This window comes from Saccopteryx bilineata, chromosome 3, assembly GCF_036850765.1.
Source record: "Saccopteryx bilineata isolate mSacBil1 chromosome 3, mSacBil1_pri_phased_curated, whole genome shotgun sequence".
Taxonomy (NCBI): domain Eukaryota; kingdom Metazoa; phylum Chordata; class Mammalia; order Chiroptera; family Emballonuridae; genus Saccopteryx; species Saccopteryx bilineata.
The window spans coordinates 263149530-263170985 of NC_089492.1; the positions used below are offsets into that span (position 1 = coordinate 263149530).

Genomic DNA, 21456 nt, shown 5'->3' on the forward strand with positions numbered 1-21456 from the left:
GAGCGGAGCCAGTGAGAGCCGGGCTTTGGGGGGCGGGCCGCGCGCGGTGGCGGCTGCCGGGGGCGGCGGCGGCGGCGGTGAACTGGGGAGGCGGCGGCCTGGCTTGGCCTGGCCGGGCCTGGCCTGTCAGGGCGCGGGTGGCGCGGCTCTAGCACCATGTCCCTGCAGTACGGGGCGGAGGAGGCGCCCCTCGCCGGCAGTTACGGCCCGGCGGATTCGTTCCCAAAGGACTTCGGCTACGGCGTGGAGGAGGAGGAAGAGGAGGCGGCGGCCGCGGGCGGCGGGGTTGGGGCGGGGGCCGGCGGCGGCTGTGGCCCGGGGGGTGCTGACAGTTCCAAGCCGAGGATTCTGCTCATGGGCCTTAGACGCAGCGGCAAGTCCTCCATCCAGAAGGTGAGTGGGGTCGCGCCGCGTACCTCCGCCCCTCCCCGGGGACTCGGGTGACCGCCGGGCGGGGGAGGCCCCCCAAGGAGGGCGGCGGCCACGGCTGGCCGGCGGGCTGTCCCACCGCACTTTCTCCTCTCCTCTGGGGAGCAGAGCCTGCGGCGCGCCCCGCGCGAGGACCCCGATCTCTGAGTCCACGCCCTAGTCAGCTGAGGCCGAGTGGGTCCCGAAGGCGAAACTGGCTGGCGGGAGGCAGGTGCCCGTGGCACCGCCCGGGACCTCCTCCTGGAACCCAGCCCCTGTGCCTTTCTCGAAACTGACCTACTCCCCAGTTCTAACTTGGAGAGCTTCACGGACTCCCTCTCCTGCCCCGTTTTTGTGTTCCACTCATTTCAGGTGACCTGAGTTTGCGGGGCTTCTCAGGTGAGCCCCAGGGAACAGCGTCGGAAAGAGTTATGACAAAGCCACTGACCATTTTAATGCTTGCTCTTATTACTAACATGAAAGATACTTTGCTTTAACATTATTGGGTATTGGAGGCTATTTATTACACTTATTTTAGTGTTTTGGCTTGGCGTGGATAATTGCTGGTGATATTATCGCTGACTGTGTGTGGTTACCGAAACCTTCTGAGGCCTAAAGAATACTTGCAGACCTATGCCAGTTCATTTGCTTTCAGGACCCAGTGGAGGGCTCTGAACTTTTTCCTACGGGAAAAATAGAGGGAAGGTCGACCTGGTCATAAAATGCCAGAAACCTACTCCTTTGCCCTTTCTACTTGATTGCAAAGGTCTATCCAAAATAAACCTCTGTGATATTTTGTAGACATAATGTTTTTGAAAAGTCATCTTTTCCAATTTACTGGATTGCTTGCTTGCTTTTCAACTCTGTAGCAACATTTGGGTACATTTATGGTTGATTTTTAGCAAACTGACCTCAATTCTTATTACCATTACTGACTAAGCCTTCATAATGACTGTCTAGTTTTCTCTTCCAGAAAGTAAGAGTGAAAGGCAAATTAGTTTTGTGTTACAATTGTATGGATTGTGATTGTTGTGATTCTTAACAGTTGCCTTTACCATTTATTTCTTATGAGTTTTCCCTGTCAATTCCCAGCCCTCCTCTACTGTCTTTGTTTCTGTTCTTAAGACTGCAAGCTTATTGAGGGCAAGATTTCATTTCTGCCTATTCCTTGGAGCTTAATGTAGGCATTCCTATAAGCTTTCACAATCTTAAAGCAGATTTTTGCAGAATTAATACAATTCAATAGGAAAAAATCCATTGAGATGATAGATAGTGCTACTGCTAGTATTGAGTATGGTACAGAGAAAACAGCAGAGAAGTTTCAGCTTCAAAACAGGCTGAATGGAGAGTGATTTGGTGTCTTTTGTCAGAAGTAAAAGGTGATTACCAATAGATGCACATCATTTACGGGATCAGGTTATTTAAACTACATTAATTCAGGGTAGACTTTTAAACTTTTGATACACAGTTGAATAGTCATAAAATTGTCTTTTCTTTTTTTTTTTTAACAGGTGGTGTTTCATAAAATGTCACCCAACGAAACCCTCTTTTTGGAAAGTACCAACAAGATTTATAAAGATGACATTTCCAATAGCTCCTTTGTGAATTTCCAAATATGGGATTTTCCTGGGCAAATGGACTTTTTTGACCCCACTTTTGACTACGAGATGATCTTCAGGGGAACAGGAGCATTGATATATGTCATTGATGCGCAGGTAGTTAGAAGTAATTGTTTATTTCTCTTCTCTGGTGGCAAAGGATGTAGAAATAAAGTAGAGTTTGTCTTCTTTGTCATGTGCTTCTTGTAGCTTAGCTTTGCCAGTAGATTCTCTAGCAGTACAAGAGATGCAACTGCGGAGGTGCTTGGGGAGCAAGCGTGCCGTTGTGTAAGTACAGAATACCAGATGACTAGGAGATACGGTTTATATCCTTGAGTTCTTGTTAGTGAGCAGCTTTGCACTTTTATTGTTACTAGTAGATATTGCTGTATTTTATTATTACAATAAGATCTCATTAGTGCCCATAGTATTAGAGGAATGTGAGAACTGAGTTGGTAAATTTTAAAGTGAATACTTAATTGTCTCAATTGTGTTTAACCCCACAAGCATAGACAGACACGTCTCTATTCTTAAGCTTACTTTTTGTAAGCTTAAACATTAGTTAGGAGTGCTATCTGAGTGACAGACTCTGTAATGGGTGCTTTCATGTATCAGATCTAATTTATTTTTTACAGTGTGAGGTGGGTACTGTAATTCCAGTTTTATGGATGAGAAACTGAGATAGAGTTTAAGCAACCTGCTTAAAGTCACACATCTAATAAATGGCAGAGCTGGGATTACTTTTAAAAAAGTCTATTGGGAAGAAATGGCCATTTTTTTTCTCCTTTTCTTATATTATCAGTATCAAAAATTACAGGCATCAACTTGGTAATTGAATTTTTAATCTGGAGAGATTAAAGATCTATTTAGTGGTATAAGTTAATGTACTTGAATGTTTGAATATTTATGAATAATTAGGATAATATATTTTTTGTGGTTGGGAAAAAGGTGTTTTGAGGCTTTCTTAAATCATTACTTGACTTTGTAAGATTTCTTTTTAAAAACTATTTTGTTCTGACTTACAGGATGACTACATGGAGGCTTTAACAAGACTTCACATTACTGTTTCTAAAGCCTACAAAGTTAACCCAGACATGAATTTTGAGGTTTTTATTCACAAAGTTGATGGTCTGTCTGATGATCACAAAATAGAAACACAGAGGGACATTCATCAAAGGGCCAATGATGACCTTGCAGATGCTGGGCTAGAAAAACTCCACCTTAGGTAACAACGTGTGTTTGATATGGGAACCCCCAAAAACATGTAACTGTATTCCCATCTCTGTCATTACAAACACATAGCTTCTTGTTACTGGTATACCTTTCCCAAATCTATAATGTTTTTTATCTCTTCTTTGTTGAATTCAAGCATTTTGGGGAAACCTGATGTTATTGAGAACTAGTTTTCCTTCTTTGAATTTTCATGGAGGTCGAAATTGTGAAGTTTCCCACTCTTGCTTTTACAAATTCATCCCAAGAGACTAGAGTCAGGCCTTTCCTTGTGGCATGAAACTGTTTTGGGACTCCCCCTCTGTTGGTTTCATCTTTTTGTTTTTATCCTTCTTAGTTCAAGGACACTCTATTGTTACATTTGCTATAGATCTCTGTAGCTTGAGTCCATATGGTATTTTTCTCAATAGGAAGAACCTTTAAAAGAGGGAATACATTCAAGTCTGGACTCTTATGTGTCTATTTAATTTTTTTAAAACATTTCATGCTTTTATGAAACTTAAGTTAGGGTTAGATGGGTTTATCCTTGAAGTCTGCTTAGGGCTGCTAAGTTTGAAGAACTGCTGATTCATAATTAAAGACCATGAAGACCTGACCCATTGTGGTGCAGTAGATAGAGCATCGACCTGGGATGCTGAGGTCCCAGGTTTGAAACCCTGAAGTCACTGGCTTGAGTGTGGGATCATCGATATGATCATTTGGTTGCTGACTTGAGCTCAGAGGTTGCTGGCTTGAAGTCCAAGGTCTCTTGCTTGATCCCAAGGCTTGAACAAGGGGTCACTGGCTCGGCTGGAGCCCCCCAGTCAAGGCACATATGAGATGCAATCAGTGAACAACTGAAGTGTCGCAAGTACTAGTTGATTGTTCTCATCTCCCTCCATTTCTGTCCATCTTGCTAAAAAACCAAAATACAACCAAAAAAAACCTCCCCCCGAAAATAAAAAAATTATCTTTTTTTTTTTTTTTGAGTTCTAGGTAGAACTGAGTAATAAAAAGTACTAGAGAAAAGGTTCTCTTGATAGGAACAGTTTAAAGGGGAAGTAGGGGAGAGACAATGTAGCTATTTTCTTATTCCTATTCTGTTACAATGACTTCTTCTTTAGGCTCAGTCCAGCCCAATCCTTGCCTGAAATATTCCCTAGGGTCTCAGGCTTCAGGGCCTTTCAGTTCTAGGAAATCATACAGAAAAGTCTCATTCATCTTTATAGTTTAGGTTAACATTTTAAACTATAATTTATGCATTAAAAAATATTTGTAGGAGAAAGTGAAAGTGCTTCCCCATGAAATTCTTCAATCATATTTTTAGGAAATCCTCTATTAAGGATGGATTTTAAGCCATGATTGTCCTGTGTTGCACAGTGCCCCTGGGAATTCTCTAATCCTCTACACAACGTTTATGTTCCTTTTTATGGTTTCTGCACACTATGCCTCTCCCCGTCTTTATTTATTTATTTATTTATTTTGTTCATAAGAGAGAGGTAGGGGGAGAGAGAGAGAAACATGATTTGTTGGTCTACTTATTTATACATTCATTGGTTGTTTCTTTTTCTTTTTCTTTTTTTTTTTTTGTGTGTATTTTTCTGAAGCTGGAAACGGGGAGACAGACTCCCGCATGCGCCCGACCGGGATCCACCTGGCACGCCCACCAGGGGGTGACGCTCTGCTCATCCGGGGAGTCGCTATGTTGTGACCAGAGCCACTCTAGCGCCTGAGGCAGAGGCCACAGAACCATCCCCAGCACCCGGGCCATCTTTGCTCCAATGGAGCCTTGGTTGTGGGAGGGGAAGAGAGAGACAGAGAGGAAGGAGAGGGGGAGGGGTGGAGAAGCAAATGGGCGCTTCTCCTGTGTGCCCTGGCCGGGAATTGAACCCGGTACTTCTGCACGCCAGGCCGACACTCTACCACTGAGCCAACCAGCCAGGGCCTGGTTGTTTCTTATGTGTGTCCTGAACCAGAGATCGAACCTGCAACCTTGGAGTGTCAGGATGATGCTAAACAACTGAGCTACCAGGCCAAGACCTTACCAGTTTTATATAGGTCTCTAGACCTTGTTAACCTCAGAATTTTGCCTCAAGTTTTTAATAATTACTAGCAGGCCTACGGATGAGGCTTTATTTGATTTCTGGTTTCCAGAAGCTCAGCATACTAAAATGCCCTGTTCTTCCTGTCCCTATCCACCTCCAAGCCTCACTATCCCTGCAGTTACCTTCTCACATTGCTAACCTTTTTTTGCTTAAAGGAAACACTAAAATATTTTGTTCCTGATGCCTTTAATGGTGGATCATCTTGGCTTCACCTGTTTGGTTGCTCTCACATCTAGAGTAGAACCCCATCTTGCATAGGGTTAAGTTCTTAGGTCAGCTCATTGAAAGTAATCTCTAAATTACCTGTAAGTATATTATACAGTTCTGTGTTTCTGACTTTGTCATGGATATAACTATATAATGAAAAGTATATTCCCTAAGTGAAAAAGCAGGCAGAATTGTCCACAGTTTAAATTTTTTTTTTTTTTTTTTTTAAGAGGGAGAGAGAGAAAGGGGGCCAGACAGGGTTAGACAGAAAGGGAGAGAGAAGCATCAACTCATAGTTGCAGCATCTTAGTTGTTCATTGATTGCTTTCTCATATGTGGCTTTACCAGGGGACTCCACTGAGCCAGTCACCATCCCTTGCTCAAGCCAGCGACCGTGGGCTTCAAGCCAGTGACCTTTGGGCTCAAGCCAGCAATGATGGGGTCATGTCTGTGATCCCACGCTCAAGCCTGTGGCCCTGTGCTCAAGCTGGTGAACCTGCACTCAAGCCAGATGAGCTTGTGCTCAAGCTGGTGGCCTCAGGGTTTTGAACCTAAGTACTCAGCATCCCAGGCTGATGCTCTATCCACTGTACCACTGCCTGGTCAGGCACACTGTTTAAATTTTTAAAGGTGCCTCCCCCCTCCCTCATTCAAACTATCTCATTCTCATTCTCAAGTATGTCTTTTGTTAAATGAATAAATGTTACTTCTCTACTGTACATCTGTACATCATTTTAGGCCGCAAGATTCCTATTCCATTCTCTATAGGGCCCCAGCTCCCATTTAAAAAAAATTTTTCCATTGATTTGAGGGAAAAAGAGGAAGGGAAGTGGGGAATGAAAGGGGAGAGAGGGGGGGAGGGAGAGAAGCATCAACTTGTTTAGTTGTTTCATTTAGTGGTGTACTCATTGATTTCTCCATATATGTGCCTTGACCAGGGGTTGAACCTGCAACCTCTGGCATGCTGGTCGACGCTTTATCCACTGAACCATCTGGCCAGGGCTCCCATCCTTCTTAACATGTTATTTGCATATATTTTAAGCACCAGTTGTGTTTATATACTTATTCAAATATTTATGAGTCAGCGACAAGCAAGACAAAGTCTCTGCCCTTGTGGAGCTTACATTCTGATGAATGAGACAGCTCAAAAGCACTTATAAATTAAGTGTATAGTGTAATTTTAAGTTCTTGTCAGTGCTATGAAGAAAAATGGGGAAAAGGGGTAGAAAGCAATGGGTACAGAGGTACTATTTGAGGTGGCAGGGAGGTCAGGAATAACCTTTTGAAGAGGTGACATTTTAGTAGAGACCTGAATGAAATATTTATTTACTAAATGTCACCTGTCTCCTCTAAACACTCTTGATTTTTGTCAGTTATGAGCTTAAGAAACCACACCTTTTGGATCAAATTGGAAGTACTTAGGTGAATATTCCAAGTTTTTGCATCTGAAAATACTTTCCTGGGCACTACGTCAATTGCCTTCTGTGTGAATGCAGTGAAAGGGATGTAGAGTGACAAGCCAGGTGGGGACACTGCATCTGTCATCTTGAATTGTGGGAATGACAAGATATAAAGATTTTATTTGAATTTAGTGAAATCAAATGTTAAACTCAAAATTGTGTGTATTATAATTCTCACCAAACTTGAGATTTTTCAAATTAATCAAACTGTTTTATGTTTTTCAGCTTTTATTTGACTAGTATCTATGACCATTCAATATTTGAAGCCTTTAGTAAGGTCGTACAGAAACTCATTCCACAACTGCCAACCTTGGAAAACCTATTAAATATTTTTATATCAGTAAGTGAGCTATTTAATTCATTACAGTTTTATTTATTTTTATTGAATATATTTGTATTATCAAATTCTCCAAAAAATAACTTGAATTTGTCTGACTCAAGTTTAAAGACTGACGTACTTAAAAAATAAATAACATTAAAAACGGCTTGAGTTATTTTCTGAATTCTTTCTTTAGTACTTAACTATTTTGTCTTAAAATGAATTGATGAAACATTTCCTCATGCTTTCTTAATTTAAAAATATCTTCTTGATGTCTATTTCCTGAAAGAAGAGTAGTGACTAGAAAAGACTGGGTTTTGGGGATTTGGCTTAGTTTCTTCTCTGCTTTAATAGAGGTCACATTGAAAAATTGATCTTTTCATTTTCTTGCTACCTAATCTTAGTATCATATTTTACATTCATGTATTTTGAGGATTCAGCTAATAGAAAAGGATATTCCTCCAGTAAATTTAGTATTCAGTTGCTGTATTTTCTACACCTTACTTCTCAGGACTCAATGTGTAGTGATCTCTAGTTCTGTTCGGCTTTTGGGTTATATAAAAAACATAATTCTTTTATGTTTTGTTAATGGTCATGTAAAGCCTGTCTGGTGGCAAGGTCATTCAAATCAGAGACTGATTATTGTAACAAGAAAGGGTATTGGAACTGTAGCTTGGCTTTATTTTTGGAGGACATGTTTTGTTAATTTTTTTTTTTTTTGATGGTGCTTTAGAAAATAATTCATTTTAAATGAAGAGGAGGAAGAAAAAAAATTAACTAATGTAATTATACCAGTCATAGAGAAATAATTTCACTTTTATTCTTTGGATAACAAGTGCCTCTCAACCCAGTACTATTTGGTTATTTTAGTATTATTGGGTTATATCATTAAAAATGTCCTTGGTTATTCATCAGTAACTCAAGATCTTTAAGTTGCAAATACTGATTTTTTTAAAAAACTGAACACTTCCTCGTTTTGTTTTTCCAAGAATTCAGGTATTGAAAAAGCTTTTCTCTTCGATGTGGTCAGCAAAATCTACATTGCAACAGACAGTTCTCCTGTGGACATGCAATCTTATGAACTTTGCTGTGACATGATTGATGTTGTAATTGATGTGTCTTGTATATATGGGTAAGTTATGTACATATTTATGCAGTATCTCAGGTGGAAAACTACCAGTTTGATTTGTTAGGGGGGTTAATTTCTGAGGCCTCTAGCAAGTATGGTCTGGTGGACTTGTTTGGACCGTAGTGCTTCAACATGGAGCATGTTTGTTCTATAGGTGGTCTCTTGGGTTTTACTCCTACAGGATGCATAAGAACAGTAGAAAAAGTGTGACTTGAGCCAGACTTTCTCTTGTCATTATGTAGGGGGGTTGTACTATGTCTTCTCACTTAGACACTTAGGTAGATCAAAAATGAGATTAATTTACTTAAAATATTCTGAGTAACCGAGTGAGTACTGGTCCCTAATTTAACCTCAGGCCTTGTGGAATGAGGGATCCTTAGGAAATTGGAATTTTGGATGTCAGAAGGACTTAAACATATAAAAATTCAAGCTGTATATCTGAGTTTCCAAAGTAGATCTCAAAAATATAAACTCTTCCTTGATATACAATCACCAAACTCTACAGAAATTTATAAAAGCCAACAAAGTTATGCTTTTATATGTTATTCCAGAGGATAAGTGAAAACTTTGGAGACTTACTGGTATTTCAAAAGCCAGTAACCTCTGTTGCCTCTGATAGTCTTGATTTCCCTAATATAAATATTTTTATGTTTAAGCGAGAGAGAAAGAGAGAGAGAAAGAGAGAAAGAAAAAGAGACAGGAAGGGGGAGATACACATCAACTCGTTACAACACTTTTTTTTTTTTTTAAGATTTTACTGATGTTACAGAGTGGAGGAGTTGGATCAGCAAGAAGCCTCAGCTCATAGTTGTTTCATCTTAGTTGCTCATTTGTTGTCTTATGTGCCTTGACCAGGCAAACCCAGGGTTTCGAACCAGTGACCTCAGCATTCCAGGTTGATGCTTTTTTTTTTGTTTTTCTGAAGCTGGAAACAAGGAGAGACAGTCAGACAGACTCCCGCATGTGCCCGACCGGGATCCACCTGGCACGCCCACCAGGGGCGATGCTCTGCCCACCAGGGGGCGATGCTCTGCCCCTCAGGGGCATCGCTCTGCCGCGACCAGAGCCGCTCTAGTGCCTGGGGCAGAGGCCAAGGAGCCATCCTCAGCACCCGGGCCATCTTTGCTCCAATGGAGCCTTGGCTGCGGGAGGGGAAGAGAGAGACAGAGAGGAAGGGGGGGGGGCGTGGAGAAGCAAATGGGCGCTTCTCCTGTGTGCTCTGGCCGGGAATCGAACCCGGGTCCCCTGCACGCCAGGCCGACGCTCTACCGCTGAGCCAACTGGCCAGGGCCTTGATGCTTTATCCATTGTGTCACCACAGGAAATTGCAACACTTTTAGTTGTTCATTGATTGCTTCTCATATGTGCCTTGTTGGGGGTGTGACCCCTTACTCAAGCCAGTGACTTGGGCTCAAGCCAGCAACCTTGGGATCATGGTGAGGATCCCAAACGCAAGCTGGTGAGCCTGTTCTCAAGCTGGATGAACCTGTGCTCAAGCTGATGACCTTGGGGTTTTAAGCCTGGGACCTCAGCATCCCAAGTCTATGCTATATCCACTACACCACCACTGATCAGGCACAGTGATTTCACTTGGTGTGCTGTGAGAATTTTTAAAAACATGCAGTACCTGATACTTTAGTCAGGGGCACTGACCTCTTTTCCCTTAGACTGTCAGATAAAATACATGACAACATGCCTGCCCAGGCAGTGACACAGTGGATAGAGTGTCAGCCTGGGATACAGAAGACCTAGGTTCAAAACTCCAAGGTCACTGGCTTGAGTGTGGGCTCATCCAGCTTGAGCATTGATTCATTAGCTTGAATGTGGGGTTGCGCACTTGATCGTGGGATCATGGACATGACCACATGGTCACTGGCTTGAGCCCAAAGGTCGCTGGCTTGAAGCCCAAGGTTGCTGGCTTGAGCCCAAGATCACTGGCTCAGTTGAAACTGCCACCCCACCCCTATCAAGGCGCATATGAGAAAGCAATCAATGAACCATTAAGGTGTCGCAATGAAGAATTGATTCTTCTCATCTCTCTCTCTTCCTGTCTGTTCCTGTTTGTCCCTCTCTCTGCCTCTGTTTCTCTCTCTCTGGCCAGGAAAAAAAAAAAAGACAGCCACACAATAGTTGTTTGGTGTGAATGAATCAAAATTATACCTATTTTTTTGTCAGATTGGCAAAAAATATATTTTTGTGTGTCCTGCCAAATTTTATGTATGCAATGAGATGAAAAAGGTTGAAAATTGCTGCTCTAATGTGTTAACGTCAGTACTTCAAAGGCACTTTCTGATGCTTTAAGATTGCCTTTGCTTTCTGATACCTGTATCTTTTATCTGTTGTTCTCTGCTTCACCTACCTTCTAAACCCCTCATTCATTTCTCTGTTCCTACCCTTCACTTTGGTCTTTCTAATTTTTGAGTGTCTTTTTTCAGCTGCCTCTGACTTGGAGATTGCATCTGTCTCACCTGTTCTGTACTTGTCTATTCCTTTCTTCCATTTTTATTTTTCACTATTATGATTACTTGCTCTCTTTTGTTTTGATTCTTTCCATAATGAAAATGAGATATTTGTTTATATTATTCAGTAAAGTTTCATATTTTCATTTCTAATTTTAAAAGTGGATAACTAAAGCATTTGTTTTTGCTTTAAATCAAATCAAAATTTATTTTTTGAGAGAGAGAGGGACAGATAGAGATACAGGAAGGGAGAGAGATGAGAAGCATCAGCCTGTAGTTTTGGCACTTTAGTTGTTTATTGATTGCTTTTCATACATGCCTTGATAGGGATGGGGCAGGCTCCAGCCGAGCCAGTGATCCCTTGCTCAAGCCAGCAAGCTTGGGCTTCAAGCCAGCGACCTTGAGGCTTAAGCCAGCAACCTTGGGCTTCAAGCCAGCAGCCATAGTATCATGTCAATGATCCCATGCAATACCAGACTATTTAGTTAGGGGCACTGATCTCTTTTCCCTTAGACTCTTAAAAAAAATGACAACAATAGCAGTTTGGTGTGACCGAATCAAAACTATGCCAATTTTTTTTTGTCAGATCAGCAAAAAATATTATACATTTTTTGGGGGCCACAGAATTTTACTAATTAGTTTATGTTGCTATGAGATGAAAAAGGTTGAACATGTCAGTGATCCCATGTTCAAGCTGGCAACCACATGCTTAAGCTGGTGAGGCTGTGCTCAAGCCAGATGGGCCCACACTCAAGCTGGTGACTTTGGGGTTTCGAACCTGGGTCCTCAGCATCCTTGGCCAACGCTCTATCCACTATGCTACCATCGGTCCGGCCACATCAAAATTTTATAAACCAATTTTTTATAATTAAAAATATCACAAGTAGTTGAAAAGTTTATTTTCAGTAGAAGGTACATTGTAAAATATATTATAAAGTACATTATGAAAGAAATATATCCATTATCTCATTGTTCTTAACACAATCAATGCATGCCCTTCGGTGTGCTTTATTATAGTTTAATTTGCTTCTTACTGGACTGTTGATTTACATTTTGAAGGGGGACTTCATACAACAATTCTAGAATGACTATTCTAGTTTAATCAATGAAAGCTTTCAGATCCTGTAAGGCTTACTTTGCAGGCATCAGGATTTCACATTATCTTTGATAGACTGTTTAGTTATTTTCTTACTCTCTTTTCACTAATGGCAGTTTTCATATTTGGGGGTCCTTCTTTATTTGCAGCTGTGTAAGTAAGATTAGCAGGAGGGAAGTTTTGAGGCTGCTGTATTCTGTGCATTTTAGCTAACAAGATGAAGGTGTGAACACCGGATGCTCCATCAGGGTCTGGCAATACCGAAACGAGGATTCCTGTGCTGAATAGCTAAGCCAATAGCAGTCTTTCTCCAGAGACATTTGGGAAACTGGGTGGAAAGATGTGTCATTGTGCAAATGAAATGTGACAAAAAACCCTAGTTGGGAACCCTGTAATGAATAGTACTTTGTTTTAAAACAGGTTAAAGGAAGATGGCAGTGGAAGTGCTTATGACAAAGAGTCTATGGCAATTATCAAGCTGAATAATACAACTGTCCTTTATTTAAAGGAGGTGACTAAATTTTTGGCACTTGTCTGCATTCTTAGGGAAGAAAGTTTTGAACGAAAAGGTAATGGAATTTTGAAATGTTGTTTTTATGTTAAGTTCTCTTGTCATAATTTCTTAGGTTCTTGAAAATAAGAAAATAATACAGTATTGCCATGTTAGACCAGTGATTTTTCAACTGGTGTGCTGCAAGAATTTTGAAAACATGCAATACCAGACTATTTAGTTAGGGGCACTGATCTTTGTTCCCTTAGACTGTCAAATAAAAAAAGGACAACAGCCAACACAGCAGTAGCAAAAAGTATAATACATTTTTTGGGCCACAGAATTTTAGTAATTAGTTTATGTGTGCTATGAGATGAAAAAGATTGAAAATTGCTGTGTTAGATGATTAAAAGCTCAAACTACTTTTGTACCTGCCCTGCCCTCACTTGCCCTTCTTTTCCTTAGACTTACTCCTTCCTTTTGATCTCCTATTTTAAATCAAGTTTTTTTATTCCAGCTGCTGTTATTTCAGACCTTTTCATTACCTAGCGGCCCGCCACCGTTTGGACCTATTTACTGAGATTATTCTCTCAGAGGTTTCCTCCTTGCTGCATGCAGTGGCCCTTCCTCTCTCTGTGGCCTTCTTCAGCCTTATGAAGCATGTGACCTTGTCAGTCTCTCTTTCCTTGAAGCTTCTCTCTTTGCTTTCCTAAAGCTGAACCCTCTGGGTTATTTTATGAATTTGTTTCTCTGACCACTTCTCCTGGTTCTTCTGACCACTTTTCTTGGTTCTGAGTATTCTTCAGAGTCCAGTCTTTCTGCTCAGTCCTCTTCTAATTCAGCGGGTCAGCTCATCCAAGTCATGGCTTCAGGTAATCTCTATGTGGTTCACTGAAAAATCACATCTGCAGCTCTGGCTTGGGCCCATATTCCTGTCTCATGCTTAAAGCTACACTTTAATCTTGCTCATGGTGTCAAACGTTGATGAACATTTCCCCTTTTGTTTCATGGCCCTCCTGGCCACCCTACTTCTGTTATTAGTCATGACATTTTTTGGTGTCTGAGCTTAGCCTGTCTTGTAGTCGGGTAATCCCATAGTGGCTGGTGTTGCTGAAGGGGCTCTTGCAGTTAAGAGGCAGTATTCTCCTTTTCCACCCCATTCCTGTGTTGCATTGAATTTTCATGTTTCTTGGAACTGTTTCTTGGGTTTCCTTTTTCTTTCCACTGTCAGAGACTCCAATATAGGTCCTCACCCCTCCAGGCTTGTGGTGCTAGAGCAATTTCCCGCTTGAGGTTATGCATTCAGCATAATACAGGGGTGGGCAAAAGTAGGTCTCCAGTTGTGAGCATGAAATAGTTTATTCTTGTATTATTTATTAATTGTATTATTTTCATATAAACAACTATAAACCTATTTTTGCCCACCACATGTGTATATATGTATATATGTATATACATACATATATATGTGTATGTACACTGCTCACAAAAATTAGGGGATCAGGGAACATGCAGATACTCTAGTACTTTCAGCCTTTTGTATAGTGCATTTTCACCAATGAAATAAAAGTTGGTTTTGCATCTCATTTGAATAATTAAACAACTTTCTTTGACACTGTTTGCTTTTCTGATGTTCTTGTTTAATAAAAATCAAATGCTTTTTTTATTGATTCATATTCATTTTGAAATATCCAAATATCCTCTAATTTTTGTGAGCAGTATATATAAAGGCTTGGCATGTATTATCTTTTATTACAAAGGAAGACCAGAGTTCAGAAAATTACTTGTATCATGTTATTTAACTACTTATGAATCTGTAGTAGCTCTCTATTCACTGCAACAAGTCCCTGCTCTTCACCTAAGATTTTAGTGTTAATAGTAAATGATTAATATTATTTTATTGTTATGTATTAATGAATTATTTCAGATATGTAGAACTTTTTTGGGCAGAACAAAAATGTTTGTATTTTTTTGAGCTTAAGAACTAAATCATGTAAATACATATATGTCCTCTGTGTCTTCTGTGTGTTTCTCAATTGAAAACCCTTCGTTTGTGCTTGTAGTGTTTTATTTTCCCCACTCATGATTTATTCTTTTACTTCACATCTATTTATAACAGTGTATGGAATTGAATATCTTTGTATAAATGATGTAAAAATGTAAGTAGTCTCTTCTGCAACTTGCTTGAGCTCGTCATTCAAGATTGTTTTTAAGATGTATCCAGGCCCAGGCCCTGGCCTGTTGGGTCAGTGGTAGAGCGTCAGCCTGGTATGTGGAAGTCCTGGGTTCGATTCCCGACCAGGGCACACAGGAGAAGCGCCCATCTGCTTCTCCACCGTTCCCCCTCTCCTTCCTCTCTGTCTCTCTCTTCCCCTCCCGCAGCCGAGGCTCTATTGGAGCAAAGATGGCCTCTGCCTCAGGTGCTAGAATGGCTTTGTTCGGATTGGAGCAACAGCCCAGATGGGCAGTGCATTGTCCCCTAGTGGGCATGCCGGGTGGATCCCGGTCGGGTGCATGTGGGAGTCTGTCTATCTGCCTCCCCGTTTCTCACTTCAGGGGGAAAAAAAAAGATGTATCCATATTAGTAACATACAGCTCTATAGTTCATTAATGTTTACTGCCACACCATATTTTATGGGTTGAATATGCCAGTATTTATTTTCTTGTAGCTGAACATTTAGATTATTTTTTAAAAATATTTTATTTTAGAAAGAGGGGAGAGAGGGAGACATGGTGAAGGAGTGGGAAGCATTAATTCATAGTTGCTGCTCCTGTATGTGCCATGACAGGGCAACCCTGGGGTCCTGCATTCCAGGTCGACGCTTTACCCCTGTGCCACCACAGGTCAGGCTAGATTATTTTTAAGATTAAAGATAGTTTTGCAGCAAATGCTTATGAACAAATTTGTCTTTGCTCATGTGGAGAATTTCTCTAGAGTATGTATTTAGAAGTGGAATTTATAGAGGACATAACATTTTCTCTATTAGACATTGCTCTCCAAAGCGGCTTTACCGTTTTCACCCCTGACAGTACTGTGTAGGAGTTCTGTCACTTTATGTCCTTAATAGTGCTTCATATTGTTAGACTGTTTAGTTACTGTCAGTCTGGTAGGTGTGAAATGGTATCTCATTTGGTATCTCTCTTTACTTCTTTTAGTAGTGAGGGCAGGCAATTTTTTATGCCTGATCAGGTTTCTTTGGTAATTTACCTTTTCTTATTTCTTTGCTTTTATGTACTGTATCTTTTGGTACTTAAGAGTTCCTTATTTTTCTTCATTCTAATGTTTAAAAATTTTAAAGAGGGCCCTGGCCGGTTGGCTCAGCGGTAGAGCGACGGCCTAGCGTGCGGAGGACCCGGGTTCGATTCCCGGCCAGGGCACACAGGAGAAGCGCCCATTTGCTTCTCCACCCCTCCGCCGCGCTTTCCCTCTCTGTCTCTCTCTTCCCCTCCCGCAGCCAAGGCTCCATTGGAGCAAAGATGGCCCGGGTGCTGGGGATGGCTCTGTGGCCTCTGCCCCAGGCACTAGAGTGGCTCTGGTCGCAACATGGCGACACCCAGGAAGGGCAGAGCATCGCCCCCTGGTGGGCAGAGCATCGCCCCTGGTGGGCGTGCCGGGTGGATCCCGGTCAGGCGCATGCGGGAGTCTCTCTGACTGTCTCTCCCTGTTTCCAGCTTCAGAAAAATGAAAAAAAAAAAAAAAAATTTTAAAGAACTTTTGTTAGGGAAATTTTCATATATACACAAAAGTAGACCAGCACAGTGACTCTTCATGTACTCTTCTCCCTGCTTTAGCAATCGTCAGCATAGGGTCAGTCTTGTTTTCTGTATGTCCTTTTCCCAAGTAAATTATTAGTTTTTTGCTCCTTTGTTGTAAAAACTGTCAACATGTAAAAAAAATAGTAGAGAAAATAATGTAATGAACCCTTTTTAATCTGTCACCCCAATTCAACATTATCAAAATTATAATCAATCTTACTTCTTCTCTATACCTCTTTCCCTGCTAGATTATTTTGAATCAAATTTCTGACATCAAATCACTTTGTATTGATTTCAGCAGGTATCTCAAAGAGAGTACTATCTTTAAACTTAACAGTGTTACTATTAATACATGTAAACAAATGAATGATTTCATACTATCAAATATTGGGAACTTTTTCAGTTGGCTCTAGCCTACTTATTTAGACTTGAGACCCTGCACTTCCAAGAATTCTCTGCTCCTCTCTCCAGTCTGACTAGTTTCTTTCCCGTCTTCCGCCTATGTTGTGCTCTCATTGCCAGCTCCCTGCTGTTTCTTATCATGTTACATCTCTTTTTTGCCTGATGAAATCTTGCCCATTTCCCCAAAGTTCTGCTTCATCTCTGAGGTTTCACTGGCTGCTTTGCCCTGCACTTTGTTTTGCCTCCTTTGGACTTCTTTGTAGTCCAGATTGCTTTGGTTTGCTTCTTTTTTTAAAATTTACTTATTATTAATTATTATTATTTTTAAGTGAGAGGCGGGAAGTCAGAGAGACAGACTCCCACATGTGCCCCGACCCAGCAAGCCCCCTGTGGTGGGTGCTCTGCCCATCTGAGGCTGATGCTCTGTTGCTCAGCAAGTGAGCTATTTTAGCGCCTGAAGCAAGGCCATGGAGCCATCCTCAGTGCCTAGGACCAACTTGCTTGAATGAGCCATGGCTGTGGGAGGGGCAAGGGTGAGAGGTAGAGAGAGAAGGGGGAGGGTGAAGAAGCAGATGGGCGCTTCTCCAGTGTATTCTGACTGGGAATTGAACCTGGGACTTCAACAAGCTGGGTTGATGCTCTATTGTTGAGCCAACTGGCCAGGGCTATGATTTGTTTCTTGTGCATTGTCTTTCTGTCTCAGTATCCTCGAGGACATAAGTGCTTTTCTTTCTGTTCTGACGTCTTTAGCACTGGCTTTTAGTGTCAAGGTCACCTCTTGGTCCGGAATAGCTCCAGGAGCTCCAGACATTTATCCATATTCCAGTCATTAAGGAGGAACAGGGGAAAGGGGAAAATAACATCCTCTTTCTTTTTGAGGAGACGATGTGGAAGTCCCACGCACTTGCACTCACCCCAGTGGCCAGGTATAACTACAAGGAAGGCTAGGGAATGTAATGCTCATCCATAATTGGGGTTCTTTTTCTGAGGAAAAGGGGAAATGGATATTTAGTGCACAGCTAGCCATTTCTGTCATAAAATAGAACTCTTGGGTTGATCAGAATCTTAATTTGGAAGCCAGTTCATGAAGCAGGTGAAGATGGAGCTGCCTTGCCTGGGGAGGGGGTACGGGCTGCCTGAGGCTCTACTTGCTGGGCCTCTCTGGTGACTCCCAAATCCCAGGGCTCTGCTGAACAGTTTGCCAAACTATTATTCTAGCTGTTTCCTTCAGTTCTTCATTGACTGTCCCACAGATATGTAAAAGGAGAAGATAATTCCAAAAGTATTTTACACTCATTTTAGATTTTATTGTGAAGTTTTTTAGCAAATTTACCTTCTAATTCATTTGTTTAACCTGTGTACTCCTTGGCCTCAGCAGTAATCAGTGTTAACAGTTTGGGCAGATGCTTTGTTTTCAGTGTAGAGAATTCTTCAGTTAGGATGTATGTTTTTAAATACATACAATTTTTTTTTTCTGTCACCAAATGTTTCCTAGTAGATAATTGTATAGTTTACATGCAGAGGTCCCCAAACTTTTTACACAGGGGGCCAGTTCACTGTCCCTCAGACCGTTGGAGGGCCGCCACATACAGTGCTCCTCTCACTGACCACCAATGAAAGAGGTGCCCCTTCTGGAAGTGCAGTGGGGGGCCGGATAAATAGCCTCAGGGGGCTGCATGCGGCCTGCGGGCCGTAGTTTGGGGACGCCTGGAAAGACTGATCTTCTTTTTTTCTCTTGCAGGTTTAATAGACTACAACTTCCACTGTTTCCGAAAAGCCATTCATGAGGTTTTTGAAGTGGGTGTGACTTCTCACAGGGGCTGTGGTCACCAGCCCAGTGCCCCCAGCCTGAAAGCATTGGCACACAACGGCACACCGCGAAATGCCATCTAGCCTGAATTCCAGTGGTTGGGGCTCTGTGCTGGCTTTTACTCTTCACTCCTGGGTCAGATGCCACGTGCTACAGGACATGGGAGTTGCCACTTGTGGGAATCTGGTGCCTGTCCCACTAGATATGAGGGGTAGAGTTTCTCATTTGGATGAAAACCCTTCAACCAGTGGTCTACAAGTGAAGTTACTATTTCTTCTTTTTTAAAAATGGCAAAAAAGAATTTTAGAGACCATAGAACTCAAGTGTGTGTTTCTCCTCTCCAGGGTTCTACTTTAAGTAGTTGGGATATTTTGGACCTGGAGGTAACAAACACCACTTACCCATCCTTTCCAGGGACTGTTGCCATCATCTACCAGTCGAAAATAATAGAACCGAGTTTTTATACGCTTCACTTAGGTTTTCATTTGAGTAGTTTCTAAAAATGCTGCCTTGCTTAAGTTCTAACACTGCCTCTCAGATTTCAATTTTGGACATTGTGTACCTAAGACCTTCTAAATGCATTTGCTTGCTAACTCCGAAGACTCGTGGTCTGACTGCAGCAAAGGACATTCCTATATTTGTAACTGAAGAAATGAGAAAATTTTATGTTGCATCAGGTCAAGGGCAAAGTTCAACAGTGGAAATATGGAGGAAAAAAATTTTAAAACAAGAAAATTTTGCACCTGTGTTTTGGGTACAAGATATCTGGGTTCTTTCTCCTGCATAAAATAAATGATCATGAGCAATGTAGCAAAGGGAATTTAAAAAATTTATTTTTCCCACAATCTCTTGGGGAAGGAATTCGTTATGTCATTGAAATGCTGAATTCATTTTTCTTTAAACTTGATACCAGCAGCTACATATCTTTTATTCTTAGTGATCTAAATTCTTTAAGTATGGCTGTTTTGTTGACCATGAATGACCCTAAGGTACGGGTGGACTGTCCCCTGGGAGTGAGAGAGAGCACATGGCGCCACACGTGTCGTTCAACGTACTTCCTCTCCAGTATTCTGACACCAAGTGTCACTGTGGTACTTCCTTCCCTAGCATATTAATTCATAATTGTTTCTTTTTGTTGTTGGTTGATACCCTTTCTGTTGACATTGCACATTATTTTTACTCCACAAACCCAGTAGTCATGTATTCCAAAGTCACTGGACCACTTGAGTACATAAGTGCCACTGTTTAATGAAATACGTGTATGCAGGTCTGTAAATCTAACAGTGTGACTTGGAGTGCTGCTTGCAGATGACTGACTGCTGCGTATTTACATGGACCATGGTAATATTCAAAAGAAAAATGCTTTTATATTTATAGATTATTTCATTGAACTATATAAATGGGTATCAATAAATGTATTTACACCAAAATCAGGTGTGTTTTTTTTGTTTGTTTTTTTAATTTGCCTAAGATATGAGAGGGTGGGGTGGTAGAGCACTGGGTTGTCCCGCTCTCATCTCATCGTCCATTTCCTTTTCTTGCCTTTTGTGGTTAACATGCCTATGTTTGAGGACTTCAGGTTCTCCCCTGATAACAAGAGTTTCATGCCTTGTGTCTACACATCTTTGTTGGGGTGTTTTCAGCTTAGGATAGGAGGGCTAGGCCCAGGTGAAAATCATTTTTTGGTTATGGTGTTGCATACTAACACCACCCATGCTGGGGAATATCTAGGGCCTGCATAATTAATGTATTATATCCAACCTAGGAAGGAGGTGAACTAAGTAGAAAACCATGTAAAAATTTTGTACTGATTCCAGCTTGTGATTCATTTCCTCCTATTATACTCATTGACCTTAAGTGTCAGTTAAATCAATGTTTATCTTATATAGATGCTTATATAGTTAGGTTGGGTCTAAACTGATTGGAGTAAAAAGTATGCATTAGCTTATAGAAGGGAGAAGGGAGGGAGATTGAAAGTTACTTTCATTGGGCTACTGTAGAAGTTCAGTTTTAAAACTGAAATAGAAATAATGGAAACAGATTGACAAAAAAGAACTTAAAGTATTATCAAATTTTGTATCCTTTTTCAAATTATGGAACTTAAAGCCAGAGGATTAAACAGCCTTGCCTAGGGTTATGGATGATGTAAGCATGTAACCTAAGCTCCAGACCAGGATGCTGTTAGAGTGATGCCAGCACATAGGTGTAAACTGTACTGTCCTGTACACCAGGGGTGGCCAGCCTTGTCATATATGTGTCTAGTTGGCCAGATGGGGCCTGTGCTCAGATTTGGCAGCCTGATGCTGGCTACCTTTACCTTTAGCCTCAGGCTTTCATTGGTTAAATCAAGGTAATTCCTCTAGATCAGTGGTAGTCAACCTGGTCCCTACCTCCCACTAGTGGGCGTTCCCGCTTTCATGGTGGGTAGTAGCGGAGCAACCAAAGTATAAATAAAAAGATAGATTGAAGTAAGTTTTATAAAGATTTATCCTGCCAAAGTTAGCGAAAATCTGACATAAAGTACTTAGTAAGTAACTATTATATGCTTTAACTTGCTGTAACTCTGCTTTATAAATTTTATAAAGTTACTTCCCTACTTTATAAATCACCATTACTGTGGAACCGGTGGGCAGTTAGAAAATTTTACTACTAACAGATACAAAAGTGGGCGGTAGGTATAAAAAGGTTGACTACCCCTGCTCTAGATGATTATAACATGGTACATAGGTGCCCTAGAAATATTTATTTCTCACTACTATGGGAAATTATAAATTCAAGGAGTGAGTAAACAAAAAGTGGTGAAATAGAATTAAAGTGAATGAGGAAAGGAGACAACTCAGAAGGGAAATGGAGGAATCCTTAAACTGTTAAGAGAGATTTGCCTGATAGGTTATGTATCCAGATGAATGCTTATCTGTCCTAGGCTACCTCAGAGAGGGAGATGGGACAAATATGGCCCTGGCCCGGTACTCAGTTGTTAGAGCGTCATCCTGATACGCCAAGGTTGC

The 21456-nt window shown here is 41.2% G+C and overlaps 1 protein-coding gene across 1 annotated transcript; it reads left to right on the plus strand.

The window, feature by feature from the left end:
* The first annotated feature begins 28 nt into the window (after nucleotides 1–28).
* On the plus strand, nucleotides 29–19343 carry RRAGC (Ras related GTP binding C). Its single transcript, XM_066269587.1, has 7 exons — nucleotides 29–393; nucleotides 1920–2123; nucleotides 3032–3231; nucleotides 7213–7327; nucleotides 8296–8438; nucleotides 12411–12559; nucleotides 18380–19343. Exons 1-7 carry the CDS (start codon nucleotides 157–159, stop codon nucleotides 18529–18531), a joined length of 1200 nt encoding a protein of 399 aa, XP_066125684.1. The 5' UTR covers nucleotides 29–156; the 3' UTR covers nucleotides 18532–19343.
* Nucleotides 19344–21456: the final 2113 nt, after the last annotated feature.

What these genes read in the sequence shown, in the direction of transcription:
- RRAGC (XM_066269587.1), top strand. Translation starts at nt 157, where the DNA reads ATGTCCCTGCAGTACGGGGCGGAGGAGGCGCCCCTCGCCGGCAGTTAC. An exon ending in GCAAGTCCTCCATCCAGAAG is followed by an intron (nt 394 to 1,919) that starts GTGAGTGGGGTC and finishes TTTTTTTAACAG; the next exon opens with GTGGTGTTTCATAAAATGTC. An exon ending in TATTAAATATTTTTATATCA is followed by an intron (nt 7,328 to 8,295) that starts GTAAGTGAGCTA and finishes TGTTTTTCCAAG; the next exon opens with AATTCAGGTATTGAAAAAGC.